This window comes from Emydura macquarii, unplaced genomic scaffold (assembly GCF_026122565.2).
Source record: "Emydura macquarii macquarii isolate MOO-44397 ecotype Brisbane River unplaced genomic scaffold, CSIRO-AGI_Emac_v2 contig_1627, whole genome shotgun sequence".
NCBI classification, from domain to species: Eukaryota; Metazoa; Chordata; order Testudines; family Chelidae; genus Emydura; species Emydura macquarii.
The window spans coordinates 1-16,335 of record NW_027131764.1 but is presented as its reverse complement, the minus strand read 5'-3'; the positions used below and the strand labels follow the sequence as shown (position 1 = coordinate 16,335).

Here is a 16,335-nt window from a genome sequence, read left to right as displayed (position 1 = left end):
CTTTTCTTTCTTTGCTTAAGTTTCCATGAAGCCTGCAGGCATTTCACTCTTGTGACTGTTTCTTTTATTTCTGTTTAACTAGTTTCCTCAGTTTTGTGTAATTCCCCTTTTTGAAATTAAATGCTACTGTGGTGGGTTTCTTTGGTATTTCCTGCCCCCACACCTTAAAGGATGTTAAATCTTATTGCATTACAGTCCCTATTCCTGACAACTCAGTCTATTAATCTCTTGGACCAGATCCTGTGCCCCTCCTAAGACCAAATCAAGAATTCTCTCTCCTTTTGTGGGTTCCTGAACTGCTCCAAAGAAGCAGTCATTGATGGTGTCTAGAAATTTTATCTCTGCATCCTATCCTAAGGTGACATGTAGCCAGTAAAAACAGGGACAATGGAAATTCCTCCTTATTACTGAGTTTTCTATTTTCGTAGCCTCACTATTCTCCCTGAGCATTTCACAATCACCATCACCATCCTGGTCAGGTGTTTGGTAGTATATTCCTACAGCTGTACTCTTATTATTTAAGGTGTGGCTTGACAAAGCCACAGCTGGGATGATCTAATTGGTCCTGCTTTGAGCAGGGGGTTGGACTAGATGACCTTCTGAGGTCCCTTCCAACCCTCATCTTCTATGATTCTGAGGTTGAATGATATCAGCAGGCCTTTTTATTTGGTCTAATTCATTCTATCTATTCTATTCTTTTTTTGCATCTTTTCCTAGCCACATGTGTTGCAAGAGGCTATTGTGACATCCTATGAGCTTTTGCTGGGTTTTTACAGCTGGGCTTACATTTAGGGCAAATGAGGCAGCCTGATTATTATAACAGGTTTTATTTTCTGTATTCTACAGATGGGGAACTGAGGCACAGCGAGATTAAGGTAAAATTTTTGGCTGCCCAATTTGAGATGCCTAGGACCTGATTTCTCAAAGTGCTTAGCACAGCACTCATTGCTGTCAGTTGCAGCTGTGATTGCTCTGCACTACTTTGTATTAGATACCAGGGTCCCAGGTAAGGCTCCCAGAACATGAGGAATATACAATGAATGCCCATCTGTGAAAAGTTTGCTTTAAGTGACTTGCAGAAGTAGAATATAATTCTCCAGGACAATATTCAACAGCCTTAACTGCTTTAGACCTTCCTTTCTCTTGCTGCAATCCGCTGCCTATGTCCCTACACACCTTCCACCTTCTGCAATAAATGATGCAGGGATTCTACAGACAAGACCTTCCTTCACTACTAGGGTGACCCAGATAGCAAAAGTGAAAAATCAGGACAGGGAATGGGGGGTAATAGGCATCTACATAAGAAAAAGTCCCAAATATCATGACTATCCCTATAAAATCGGGACATCTGGTCACCCTATTCACTACACAGCCCTGATTCATTCCACAGAGCCCCGTTCACCTGTGCACTGAATGAAAAAAACGTATGTGATCATGTAATTAAAAACTGTGGAAAAAAAAGTATGTGATCATGTAATTAAAAACTGTCTCATAATGGATACATACAAGGGGGCTGAATGAAGGTGGCATGGACAACATTAATTCTAGCATTTCCTAAGATTTGAGTGCTAGACTTGCCATTTGAATAATGTTCTTTTCATCTAGTTTTCAGTGTGCAATTTAAGATTTGTAATTTAATACCTGTGAAATTCACCCCGTGCAAGGGGCCAGTGCAAATAGCAGGCGCCAAACTCATGTTGCACTTGTACTCTAATTTGACCCATGGTCTACAGGAATCATTAAGCCCATACTGCAGCCTTGAAATTGCACCTATTTTACAGGAAGAAATTGGTTTGTTTAATCAATTCATAGATTTTAAGGCCAGAAGAGACCATTATGATAATTTAGTCTGACCACCTGTGTAGCACGCAGCAGAACACCCCCACCCAGTGATTCCCGCATCTGTTTAAGGTAGAGCAGGTCTTTTAGAAAGACAACCAGTCTGACTGCTAGGAACTCAGTGACAGGCAATGGAAATCACCCAGCAGGACAGATCCTATGACTGTATTTACAGGTTATTTGTTAAAGCTGCTCTTTGGATGGGGTGTGCGTGTGTTGGAAATGATGAGATGCAATTTGAGAAATCTGTTGACTCATCCTTTTGAGTCATTACTGTGGCCTGAGTAAAGATATGCTTTATTTGAGCTACAAGTTATTGGGCTCGATGAAAGCAGGAGGTCATCTTAGATGCTCATGTTGTTCTTTTCTGGCTTTAAGATATATGAATCTATAGAACAAGGGTGAGTCATGTTGAGCAATGCCTGGACGTGGCCATCATTACATGCTCATGCCGAGAGAAGATAAAATCCCCTTCCTTAGCAGGGGTGTCCCAAAAATTTCAATGGGACAGGGTATCCAAGTGCATTACAAGATGATCAGAATTTTGTGAATCATTATTGTTAGAAATAACAGGTTGCCCCGGGGGCGGATTGGGGAGACGAAACCCTTTATTGCCTGCTCGTTCCACCTCGACGCCGCGAGGCATTACTTTACAATTCTTTTATCCATACCAGTATGTAAATGTATGCATTTCCAGCAACTCCCCATAGACCCTTATTTGGTTACATTGACACCTATACAATAAATATTAACAACTATAGAATGAATATAATTATACCCACCCCTGTTTGTTGTTTACAGAATTACCATACAGAGGGCAGGCACATCACCTCAAAACCTATTAATTTTCCACTAACATTCTTTGAAGTAAAGGCATGCCTTGGAGGAAGGAAGATAATGCTTTCTTCCCACCCTGGCCTTGTGCAGGAGTGGCGATAATTATTTTGTTAGCCTCATCCCTGGCACAGATGGCCAGGAAGGGAGGAAAAGAGAGATAAGACTCGAACTAGAATTCACACCAATTAGCAGAAACAAGGTTTGCCGGTGCCATGACCCTGTTCTCTGTAACTTAGGCCGGACCATTTGTCCAGCTTTTAACTCTTTACTCTCTTACAATTATTATATGGGAAAGGTATTAAATGTGTGCTTTACTGTGGAAAGATCAAAATTCCTACAGCATTTCTTGAGGTTTGTCGATATACATTTAACTACCTTTCCAAGGGTTCTTCCCACTTTTATCAAAACCAATGGAAGCCTTGTGCTTGACGTCAATGGGGATCAACCGAAATGGACCCGTAGCCTGCTGCAATCTATTTAGCACCTTAAGTTCTTCTTTAATCTTTATCTCATCCCTTTTCCAAAGGAAATGTCGGCTATGGAGCCACGGAGCGATGCGAACCACACAGCTGTGACAGAATTCATCCTGCTGGGGTTTGGCAGAGGTCCAGGGCTCCAGCTGGTCCCTTTTGTGATGTTCCTGGTGATTTACACAATAACCGTGCTGGGAAACATCACCCTGGTCCTCACCATTAGAGCCGACTCTCGCCTTCATACCCCCATGTACTTCTTCCTCATGAACCTGTCACTCTTAGACTTCTGCTACTCCTCCACCATTGCCCCCAGAGCCATGGCGAGCTTCCTAGCAGGCAGCAAAACCATCTCCTACAGGGGATGTGCCGCCCAATTATTCTTCTTTTCTTTTTTTGTTACCACGGAGGCATTCATCCTGGCAGCCATGGCATACGATCGCTACACCGCCATCTGCAACCCGCTCTTGTATTCTGCTGCCATGTCCAAGCCAGTCTGCATTCAGCTACTAGTGGGGTGCTATATCTGTGGGAGCCTGAACTCCATGCTGCAAACGGGCTTCACCTTGACTTTGCGCTTCTGTGCTTCTGAGATCGATCACTTCTTCTGTGATTTTCCACCCCTGCTCAATCTCTCATGCACCAACACGTACATCAATCAGATGGTGCTGTTTCTCTTATCTGGCCTCATCATAGTGACAACTGCCCTGATCATTCTTCTCTCTTATGCGTACATCATCTCTGCTGTCCTCCAGATGCGCTCTGCTTTAGGCCGACGCAAGACCTTCTCCACCTGCACCTCCCACATAGTGGTTGTGAGTATATTTTACGGGACTGTTTCCTTCATGTATGCCCAACCAAGTTCGTTATCGGCTCCAGATCAGAGCAAAGTGGTGTCTGTGTTTTATACCCTTGTCATGCCCATGCTCAATCCCTTCATCTACAGTCTTAGGAACAAGGAAGTGAAAGAAGCGTTGAGAAAAACCGCAGGCTGGATATTGGTTTTGAAATGAATCTTTTCTATGACCATTGAGCTAAATAATAATTTGGTATATCTGTCTGTCTGTCTATCTATCTATCCCACTCCTAACACTTGCCTGTGCCACTAGAGGCAAGATGTTTTTAAAATTGTAATAAATAAATGCTTTGTGTTTTTTATGTTATTTTTCACATTTTTATCTATTTGTTTACCTTAGAAAAGCACCTGATCTGAAAAATCTGGATCCAAACACCTTTGAGACTTGAGGAGTGTTTGAAATCTGCATCCACATTTCTCAACTGCTTACTAAATGCTGATCTAAAATCTGGAACCCAGATTTAATTGCCTGGTTTTGTGTGTGTGTGAGGGGAGGTCATATCTCCCTTCATTGACTAGCCCCAGTGACTAAACGCCCTGCTATTGTCCAAAGGGGTTAAGGTAGGATTTTTCAGGAACACTCAATGTTTCAGACAATTGAATTTTATGGGAAGATTTAGGCCAACAGCAAGCACTTTTGAAAGTATGCTTTCAGTTAAAATTGCAGGGCTTTGTGCTCTATGATGGTAGGGTGCCAGATGTCCTGATTTTACAGGGATAGTCCTGATTTTCAGGGCTTTTTCTTATATAGGTGCTTATTACCTCAACTCCTGTTCTGATTTTTCATACTTGCTATCTGGTCAGTGATTTTCAAAATAGCCTAAGAGAATGAGGTGCCCAGTTCTCGCTCAAGCTGTGGGAGGCAGACCTATTCTTGCTTACAGACAGCCCCCCAACCTGAAGCAAATACTCACCAGCAACCGTACACCATACAACAAGAACACTGACCCAGGAACCTATCCCTGCAACAAACCACGTTGCCAGCTCTGCCCCCACATCGACTCTAGTGACAGCATCACAGGCCCTAACCACATCAGCCACACCATAAGGAGCTCATTCACCTGTACATCCACTAATGTAATATATGCCATCTTGTGCCAGCAATGCCCCTCTTCCAGGTACATAGGCCAAACTGGACTGTCACAACAGAAATGATTAGGGGGCTGGAGCACAGGACTTATGAGAAGAGGCTAAGGAAACTGGGCTTGTTTAGTTTGCAAAAGAGAAGAATGAGGGGGGATTTGATAGCAGCCTTTAACTACCTGAAAGGGGGTTCCAGGCAGGATGGAGCTAGGCTGTTCTCAGTGGTGGCAGATGACAGAACAAGGAGCAACGAGCAACGGTCTCAAGTTGCAGTTGGGGAGGTCTAGGTTGGACATTAGGAAAAACGTTTTCACTAGGAGGATGGTGAAGCACTGGAATGGGTTACCTAGGGAGGTGGTGGAATCTCCATCTTTAGAGGTTTTTAAGCTGCAGCTTGACAAAGCCCTGGCTGGGATGATATAGCTGAGGTTAGTCCTGCTTTGAGCAGGGGGTTGGGCTAGATGATCTCTGAGGTCCCTTCCAACTCTAATATTCTATGATTCTATGATTCTACACACAAGAATAAATGGACACAAATCAGACATAAACAAATAGAAACATCCATAAACCAGTCGGAGAACACTTCAGTCTCCCAGGACACTGTAAATGACTTGAAAGTTGCCATACTTTTACAAAAAAACTTCAAAAACAGACTTCAAAGAGAAACTGCTGAGCTTGAACTGATCTGCAAACTTGACACAATCAAACTGGGTTTAAACAGGGACTTGGAATGGCTATCTGTAGTATGGTTGGCCGTCCCTCCCCGTCAGTCTTGGAGGGAGGCCACACCTCCTCACTACACTATCTCATTACAAGAAGTAATTCTCTCTGTTCACACATTCTCACCTTCTAATCAGTGGTTGTGAATAGGCCTCAACTACTTCCCCATTGTTGTTTCTTAAACTTGGATGTATATATATACCTGCCATTTGATTTCTATTTCTTGCATCTGTTGAAGTGAGTTACAGCCCATGAAAGCTTATGCCTGCAGAAATTAAATTTGTTAGTCTTTAAAGTGCTACAGGACTCTTGTCGTTTTTGCTGTATACAGACTAACACGGCTACCCCTCTTTGTCACTCCATGGCATATTGGTGCCAAAGTTCCTTTGGGGATATTCACAATCTTTGTCCACAGTTTTCAGTTCATACCCATCTCTGGTTTATAAATTCATAGGTTCCAAAACCAGAAGAAACAACTGTCTGGCCTCCTCTAAAACAAAATAAATCATAGACATCATCTTCTATAAAAATATCCAATCTTGATTTAAAAATTGTGTAGATGTGTACAGGAGAAAGGAACTACGAGTAGCAGCAAATGCAAGGAGTGAGAGAGAGAACAAGCTCACAGGTAGAGCTGGTCAAAAGTTTTCAGCCAAAAAATGTAGATTCCACTTGACCAAAACATTTCATGAATGTGGATCAAGTTCACCAGTATGTTTCAGTCCAAAATAAATAAATAAATTAGGAAAAAAACCAACAGAATCCTCAATATTTTGAAAAAAAATGTTTCAATATTTCAATTAAAAATGCCTTTTTGTTTAGAACATTGCTTGCAATTTTATCTAAAATAAAATGTACAACCTCTCACAACTTTAACAAACGAAATGTTTCAATTTGTGTCAAAGCAAATGTTTTGTTCAACCCAAAAAGATACTTTTTTTTTTTTACAAATTTGCTTCACTGAAAAGTTGGAAACAGTTTGTTTCCGATCAACACTCCTCCAACCCCAAATTTCTTTTTTCAAATTTTTGGTTCAGCCTGTGATCGGGTGTTCACCCCACACCAGCCTGGAAGGGGTTAAGATGCACAGATAGGGCCAATGAACCGTATAGGACGCACCTGGTAAAGAGTCTGGCTTGACTGAAAATGATCAATGGTGGATAAAGCCCAGGTGAGGGAGAAGCTGGCTGGGGAATAAAACCAGGAAGTTTGCAGCAGAAAGGAGCTGCAGCGTGGAAGTCAGTAGTCACTCTCTGGGCTTGGAGAGGGAAAAGGAGGAAATCCAAGTGGAGAGAGAAGCCCTGGGATACTGGCCCTGTGGGAAGAGTTTATCCAGAAGGGTGGAGAAGACAGCCTGTGGCAGGCAGAGTAGGAAGGATCCCAAAGAAAGAGCAGCAAGGCTAGGGACTGTACAGAGCTTGGCTGCTGACTGCCAGGTGCCTGGGCTGGAACCCGGAATAGAGGGCAGGACCAGGTTTCCCTACCAGACACTGGGCAGAGGATTGTGGGAGATGCCAACCAGATAGCTGGTCAGAAGGGAGTTTGATATCTTGGAAGGGGGGACTATACAGTGACCTTGCCGGATGGCTCAGTAACGAAGAAAGGCAGCACCCTGATTCAGAGAGAGAGAGGGGGCTGCGGGATGTGTGAATGATTGAAGTTGGTGCCAGTCTGGACCAGAGCTGATTCCCCAGACACAGCCACAAGTTCTTATTTCCCTTCCCCTTCTTCTCCTTCCCTTCACATCTTCCTTCACCTCCTCCTCTTCCCTGTCACCCCTTTATTTCTATTAGTGCTTCCTTTTTTCTTCTTCCTTTCCTTCCTTTCTGTAGCTCCCTCCACCTTCTCCCTCTTCACCATCTTTCTTCCCCTTATCTCCACAGCTCTGAGAGGATAAGGATATGGAAGCAAACAATTGTAGCATGTTAACGGCCTTAATCATCCTGGGCTTCTCCGGCACACCACATCTCCAGGCCTTGTTCTTCATCTTGATCCTGGCTACCTACCTCCTGACAGTGGCTGCCAATCTGATCATTATCTCAGAGATCAAGGCCAGTCAGCACCTCCACCGCCCCATCTACTATTTCCTGGGCAGCTTCTCCTTTCTAGAGATCTGGTTTACCACCTCCACAGTGCCCAAGATGCTGGACAGCTTAGTGGGAGGCAGGAGCAACCCTATCTGAGGCCAGATGCATAGCCCAGCTCTACCTCTTTTTTGTCCGCAGTTCCACCGAGTGTTTCCTCCTGGCTACCATGGCCTATGACTACTACCTCGCTATCTGTCACCCACTGCGCTACCCAGCCATCATGAAATGGTGGGTTTGTGCCCAGCTGGTAGGGGTAGCCTGGGTGGGTGGCTTCCTGGCCCCCTTGCTGTCCATTGTCCTCATCTCCTGCCTCTCGTTCTGTGGGTCCGCAGTGATCCATCACTTCTTCTGCTATGCAGGGCCCTTGCTGAGGTGGTCCTGTGTCAATGTTTCCCTCAGCTCCACCTTGGTCTCAGTATTGGCCTCCTCTGTCATCCTCAACACCTGCCTGCTGACCATGGTCTCCTATGGCCACATCAATCTTGCACATCCCCTCGACAACAAGGCAATGCAAGGCGTTCTCCACCTGCGCTTCACACCTAGCCGTGGTAGTGCTCTACTACGGCAGAGTCATCTTCACTTATATCCAGCCCATTCTCCACTCTGCCTCACAGCTGGAGAAGGTCGAATCCTTCTTCTATGCTGTGGTCACTCCGCTCCTCAACCCCATGATCTACAGCCTGAGGAACAAGGAGGTGAAAGATTCCCTGAGGCATCTGCCTGCTTATCTGTTTTCCGTTTCCTCCACCACTCTTCCTGCTTTCCCTCATTTCTTTCTTTCTTTCTTTCTTTCCTAGATTCCAAGCCCAGAAGGGAACACTGTGATCATCTAGTCTCACCTCCTGTATATCATAAGCCAGAGAACTGCCCCAAAATAATTCCTAGAGCAGATATTTTAGAAAAAAAGCATCCAAGCTGGATTTAAAAATTGCCCATGATGGAGAATCCATGACAGACCTTGGTAAATTGTACCAATGGTTAATTACGCTCTCTATTAAAAACCTTGCTCTCTTGCTTTCTTCCCCCTTTTTCCCCATCCAGAAAACAGAATCACACCATGGCCCCAACCCTGCAAACATTTCAACATGTGTCTAACTTTACTCATGTGAGTAAACTCTTTATTTTCAGTTATACCTTTCATCTGAGGAATCACTGATCTCTCTCTCTCTCTCTTTCTCTCTCTCTTCCCCTCCTCCCATATTTATTTAAAGGTGTTACTATGACTTGCTGGATTTATTTTAACCCAAATGTTAAACATTGTCTCTCATAAATGGTGGTTTTTAGGTAGTTTTTCTGTTATCATTTAAGTTCTGCGTAGTCATGACGTCAACCCAGCCCCCAAAGAGGCCATGTCCAGAGGTGAAAAGGAAGTTCCTCAGATGGTCGCGTAACGTTGTGGCACATTCATGATCGTCTAGGAAATTGCTGTTTCTTGTAGTGCTGCACATCATGGCCACTTAGAACTTCACCACAAGAGGTGGATCAGCACTCAGACTCCAAAATCAGTTGCCTCTGCAAATTGATTCAAATGACAAGCTTTATTAGCTGATAACAGCATAGGGTGCACAACACACAGACAGCTGCAGGACACTGGCGACACACACACTATTATTAGCATTATTACATTTATTATAATAATTAATTTGCCAAATAAAAACACAGTAGAATGGATGGATGTCTTCCTTCAAAAAAAAAAAAAAAGAAAAATCTGTAGCTCAATCACCAGCTGTGGGGTAGTTGTAGGAATTTTTTGGCCTGTATTACACAGGAGTTCTGAGTAGTTGACCTTACTGGTCCCTTCTGACCTTTAAATCTATGAATCAAGGAGGTTATGATCCATGGTCCTCAGCCATTAAGCATTAAAGCTTGTTCTTTTCAACATCTGCATAGTCCATTTAACTCCACAGGATTCCTTATGTGTGGTATTTTCAAAATTACCTAAGAGATTTAGCACCATGGCACCTACTGGTTTTTAGGGGATCTGGAGTAGCATTTTCAGAAGCTCTACAGGAAATTTAGGAGCAGAAGTCCCATTTCCAAAAATGATTTATGCACGTAGGAATTTAATTCTTAGCAACAATCGATGGGATTCAGACTCCTGAATCAGTGGGGCCAGATTTTCAAAGGTAATTAAAGATGCAGATATATGCCTAGTGGGATATTCAGAAGTGCTTAAGTCACTTAGGTCCCTAACTCCCATTGTTTTCAATAGCAGTTTATTAGATGCTTTTGAACATTCCAATAGAAATCTCTCTGAATCTTTAGGCACCTATATAACTTTGACAATCTGGTCCTTAGACACTTTTAAAAATCCCACATGTTTAAAATTATGCTTTGCAAGATAATGGACTAAGGCCCAGATCCTCAGAGATATTTAGGCACCTAACTCTGATTGTTTTAAATGGAAGATGGACACCTAAATATACTTGAGGATCTAGGACCAAATACCTTTAAAAACCAGGCTTAAGTGTCTCTTGTGGGTGAGATAGTATCTTTCGTTGGACCAACTTCTGTTGGTGAAAGAGACAAGCTTTCAAGCTCCACAGAACTGTTCTTTGGGTCTTTAAAGACAAGTAATTTTACTAAAGAGAGCTATCCCATTGACTTTGGTGAATACGTTATTCACATTTATGAGCATGTTATGTTTGATTGTGCTAATTAAATAATTAAAAAATAATAATACAGAGATTGTCTCTTTCTATGCATGTTTCCATTGAAGATGGTAAACCCTTGTGTTTTCCATTTATGGATTTTTTGTATAAAAATGTGAATGTACATATTTATTTATGTATGTTTTGCATATTGTGACATATTTCCTAGTGGTATTTTTTCAGGTTTTATTTAAAAAGAAAGAATTACACTCTACATTTTCTTTCCACTTACAATTTTAGTTCAGGATGTTGTGACCCAGGGATCTCTTGATGCCACTTAGGAAAGAATATAGGGGTACACAGAGATTTATGGAAATCCTGGGAACCTTTATGCCGGTGCTTGCTAGTTCTTGCCCTTTCAGATCCAAGCCACATAAAAGAGGCCAATTTCTTCATTTCAGGCAGTTTTATTCCCTTCCCCTTCAATTCAAGCTAATGGGATGAGCACTTCTGTGTGTCTCCCTCTTCATGGACATGCAGGGAACAATCAGCAAAGTCCTTGTTTTATGATTATTCACAATAACTTATCAGCAAGTTACAGAAGTATTAGTGTATTGCTTGATCACAGGATGACTATGAGCCGCCAATGTGATGTGGCCATAAAAAAAGCCAATGCGGTCCTAAGATGCATCAGAAGAGGCATTTCCTGTAGAGATCAGGAGGTGTTAGTACCATTATACAAGGCATTGGTCAGATCTCATCTGGAATAATATGTGCAGTTCTGGTCTCCCATGTTTAAGAAAAATATGCCCAATGGCCTGTGAAGTGATATTAGATGGGGGAGGGTTCTGAGTTACTACAGATAATTCTTTCTGGGTGTCTGGCTGGTGAGTTTTTCCCACATGCTCAAAGTTTAACTGACCACCATATTTGGGGTCGGGAAGGAATTTTCCCCCAGGGCATAGGCCCTGGGTTTTTTTTGCCTTCCTCTGCAGCATGGTGGATTCTGTGTATCTTGAAATCTTTAATCATTATCAATACTTGAGGACTTCAATAACCCAGGTTAGGTTGGAGGTCTATTACAGGAGTGTGGGGGTGAAGTTCTGTGGCCTGCCTTGTGCAGGATGTCATACTAAATGATCATAATGGTCCTTTCTTACCTCACAGTCTATGACTCTGTGAGTCTAAGTATGGGATGGATAAATGGGCTATAAGATGGTTAGCAAGTTGTCATTCAGCTCAACGGGTTGTGATCAATGGCTCGATGTCTAGTTGGCAGCTAGTAATAAGAGGAGTGCCCCAGGGGTTGGTGCTGGGACCAGTTCTGTTCAACATCTTCATTAATGATCTGGAGGATGGGGTAGATTGCACCCTCAGCAAGTTTGCAGATGACATTAAGCTGGGGGGAGTGGTAGATACGATGAAGGGTAGAGATACAATACAGAGTGATCTGGAAAAATTGGAGGATTGGGCCAAAAAAAACCTGATGAAGTTCAACAAGGATAACTGCAGAGTCCTTCACTTAGGACAGAAGATTCCCATGTACTGCAACAGACTGGGGACCAACTGGCTAAGCAGCAATTTGGCAGAAAAGGACCTGTGGGTTACAGTGGACCAGAAGCTGGATCTGAGTCAACAGTGTGCCCTTGTTGCCAAGAAGGCTAGCAGCATATTTGGCTGCATTAGTAGCAGCATTGCCAGCAGATCGCAGGAAGTGATTATTCCCCTCTATTTGAAATGACGAGGCCACGTTTGCGTATTGTGTCCAGTTTTGGGGCCACCACTACAAAAAGGATGTGGAGAAATTGGAGAGAGTCCAGCGGAGGGCAAGAAAAATGATTAGTGGGCTGGAGCACAAGACTTAAGAGGAGAGACTGAGGGAACTAGGCTTGTTTAGTCTGCAGAAGAGAAGAGTGAGGGGGGATTTGATAGCAGCCTTTAACTACCTGAAAGGGGGTTGCAGGGAGGATGCAGCTAGGCTGTTCTCAGTGGTGGCAGATGACAGAACAAGGAGCAACGGTCTCAAGTTGCAGGGGGGGAGGTCTATATTAGGTCTATATTAGGAAAATGTTTTTCACTAGGAGGGTGGTGAAGCACTGGAATGGGTTACCTAGGGAGGTGGTGGAATCTCCATCCTTGGACGTTTTTAAGACCAGGCTTGACAAAACCCTCGCTGGGATGATTTAGTTGGGGTTGGTCCTGCTTTAAGCAGGGGGTTGCACTAGATACCTCTGAGGTCCCTTCCAACCCTCATGTTCTGTGATTCTATGAAAATGAATATCAAAGTTTTGTGCAATGCAGAAGGTGTTGGGAGGCCTGTGATGTACAGGAGGTCAGACTAAATTATCTAATAGACCCTTAGGGCCTTAAACCCTATGAAATTCTCTCTCTCTCTCCATACAAAGAGGAGAATTTTGCATTATCATACTGAAGTATTTTGGAGGTTTCTTTTGGTCTTGCACTCTCTCTGAAAGGTACTTAGGAGTCAGCTAAATTCATGTTCCAATTCATGATAATTTGCTTTCCTTTAATTAATTTTTTTTTGGCTCTCTGATACCACGGTGATGGATGAGCTATAAGAACTGAATAGAATAGAAGATAGTTGAATAGAAAAGAAGAAAGGAAAATAGAATTGAGTAGAATTGACCAAATATGAGTCCTGATGCTCCACTCACTTCCACCAAACGTATGTGGGTTCGAAAGGTTTACCCTTTGAGAGTAAAACCCTTGGGTTAAAAAGAATAAACAAATCATGATTTATTAAGATTGATAATCTGGCTGCATTCTCTCTACACCTCCAGGAATGGTCCCGTCTCACATGGAAATGGAGAATCGCACTGTGGTGTCAGAATTCATTCTCTTAGGGATCCCCAACACCAAAGGCCAGAAGACCATCCTCTTCATCAGCTTCTTAGCTTTCTACCTCTGCACCCTGCTGAGCAACTTGCTCATCTCATCAGCCATCCTCACTGACTCCCCCTTGCACACTCCCATGTACTTCTTCCTTTGCAATCTCTCCGGGGTGGACGTTGGATTGGCCTCCATCATCACCCCAAAATTGCTGGTCAGTCTCTGGTCCAAGAGTAGAACCATCTTGCTGGGAGGGTGCATGTCCCAGGTCTTCTTCTACCAGTACCTAGGCTGCACCGAGGGCCTGCTCTACACTATCATGGCCTTTGACAGGTATGTGGCCATCTGCCATCTGATCATCATGAACTGGAGGGTGTGCGCCATCCTGGCTGCTGGCACCTGGGTCACCAGCTCCTTTCACGCCACCATTCTCACCAGCCTGACCTTCACGCTGCCCTACTGCGGGCCCAATGTGGTGGACTATTTCTTCTGTGACATCTTCCCCGTGGTGAAGCTGGCCTGCGTGGACACATATGTCATCAAGATCGTGAGCTTCACTAATATTGGCATGGTGCCCATGACCTGCTTCCTCCTCATCCTCATGTCCTACATCAGGATTGCTGCCTCCGTGGTGAGAATGCGCAGTGCTGAGCACCATCAGAAAGCGGTTTCCACTTGTGCATCGCACCTGATAGTGGTATACTTCTTCTTTGGGCCCTGTGTCCTCCTCTACACCCAGCCATCCCTGAGCAATGTGCTGGCAATCCCCACTCAGATATTTTGTAACGTGGTCACCCCGATGCTGAATCCGGTCATCTACACGCTGAGGAATAAGGAAGTCAAGGCAGCATTCAGGAAAATGAAAGGGGGCTAATCCCAGTCCTGCAAAAATTGCTAGCTGAAATGGAATGTCTTGCAATAGGGGTGGTCAGGAAGTCAACGGATTTATGCCAGGGCTATTTTAGAATTAAGAAAGATGCCAGTGGAGTTACTCCAGGGTTAGAGTTAGATTAATAGATTATAGGGCCAAAAGGGACCACTGTGATCATCTGGGTCAGACCAATGGTCCATCTAGCCCAGTATCCAGTCTTCCAACAGTGTCCCCTAGAACATGTCTTTTAGAAAAACATCAATCTTGATATTAAAATTGTCCTCGGTGGAGACTCCATTAAGGCACTGGAACAATTTACCAAGGATCAAATTACTCCCTTTATTGAAAATGTATGCAGTATATCCAGTCTGAATTTGTCTACCTTCAACTTCCAGCTGTTGGATCATGTTAGACCATTCTCTGGTAGGCTGAAGAGCCAGCCCATTATTAAGTATTTGTTCCCCATGTATATACTTACAGGTGGTAATCAAGTTACCTCTTGACCTGCTTTTTGTTAAGGTAAATAGCTCGAACTCTTTAAGTCTATCGCTATAACACACATTTTTTAATCCTTCAATTATTTGCATGGTTCTTCTCTGAATCCTCTCCAATTTAGCAGCACACTTCTTGAACTGTGAACCTCAGAACTGGATAGCGTATACCATCAGCAGTTGCATCAGTGCCAAATCTAGAGGTAAAAGAACTTTTCTGCTCCTACTCGAGATTTCTCCTCTATGCACTAGGATTACATTAGTTCTTTTGGCCACAACGTCTCACTGCGAGCTTAGGTTCAGCTGATTTTCCACCACAATTTCCCAAATCTTTTTCAGAGTCATTGCTTCCCAGGATACAGTCCCCCAACCCATAAGCATGGCCTAGATTCTTTGCTCCCAGATGTATATGCTTACATTTCATCGTATTAAAATACACATTGTTTGCTTGACACGCCCTTACCAAGAGATCCAGGCTGGTGAGGAGGTCGGTGGGGTTATTCCAGGTTTAAGATTAGGTTGAGGATGGAAGTCAATGGAGTTTTCCAGGGCTAATGAGGAGGACATGGGTGTTTTCCTAGGAGTAGAAAAAAGGTCAAAGGAATGATGCTCTTATTGAGGTTGGGCTGAGGGCAGTTAGGTTATGCTAAGGATCAGGTTACGCATGAAATCAATATGAGCCATGCCGCTTGCCCTTTTCGCAGCAGGACAGTCCACACTACCACAACATCCCAGCATTAAAAAACAGCCCTGACTGAGGGAAGACCGCCCCCTCCTGAGTTGCTTGCACCACCCCTTGCACTGCAGCTCCCCTTTGTACAGCTGGGGCTCAGCCTGAATTTTCTCTGTTGTTTCTTTGCCGTTGTCCAGGAAACCAACTTCCAAAGAGCCACAAACTCAGAAGAGGGCGACTGAGCAAAGAGAACTTGGAATGGAAGAGAGGTGCACAGCTGTGCACATTGACTCTAAAAGCGGCTGTAACTTCTGATGGACAATGGGAAAGCTGCATTGACCTCCAGGCCCTGAGCACTGGATGGCTCCAGAGGGAGAAGGAGGGAGAGCAGGTGGCTATTGTGTTTAGTAACTGAGAACTGTATCAGCTCAACACACATACATTTAAAGAGCCCATAGGATTATTTGCAAAGCATTATCTTGTGGATAGAACAAAGGAGTGGGACACAGGAGATCTGGGTTCAAGTACAGGGTCTGTGGAAGATTCCCTATTTGACCTTGAGTAACTCACTGAATTGCTTTGTGCCTCAGTTTCCCCATCTGTTAAACGGGGATCATTAAATCCTTTGTCTCTCTCATCCATTAAATGTGTATCCATTTCAGACAGTGACAGCCTCTTACTATGTGTTCGCGCAACACCCAGCAGAAAGGGGCCCACATCTGAGTTCCAGTCTGTAGGTCCGACCATAATACCAATGATAAGAATCAGAGACGATACAGGGTGGGGGAGTAGGGGTCAGGTGACCATGCAGATTTCTGCCAGTGTTTGCTGGCCAGGCCCGCTCCCTGTCCAGCAGCTCCTGGAGCAGGCTGCAAGGTGCGACCCCGGGGAGACGGAGAAGCAAACACTTTGCTGTGGGAGCTGCAGGGAGGGACAGCTGAGAGTAAAGTCTGTGTGTTTGTCTTGG

At 43.9% G+C, this 16,335-nt stretch overlaps 2 protein-coding genes across 2 annotated transcripts; both read left to right on the top strand.

Moving 5' to 3' along the window:
* The first annotated feature begins 3,205 nt into the window (after positions 1-3,205).
* On the top strand, positions 3,206-4,159 carry LOC137157913 (olfactory receptor 9S13-like). The gene has a single exon (XM_067555342.1). It carries the CDS (start codon positions 3,206-3,208, stop codon positions 4,157-4,159), a length of 954 nt encoding a protein of 317 aa, XP_067411443.1.
* A 9,142-nt stretch (positions 4,160-13,301) lies between these two features.
* Positions 13,302-14,207, top strand: LOC137157911 (olfactory receptor 10D3-like). Its single transcript, XM_067555341.1, has one exon. It carries the CDS (start codon positions 13,302-13,304, stop codon positions 14,205-14,207), a length of 906 nt encoding a protein of 301 aa, XP_067411442.1.
* The last annotated feature ends 2,128 nt before the right edge of the window (positions 14,208-16,335 follow it).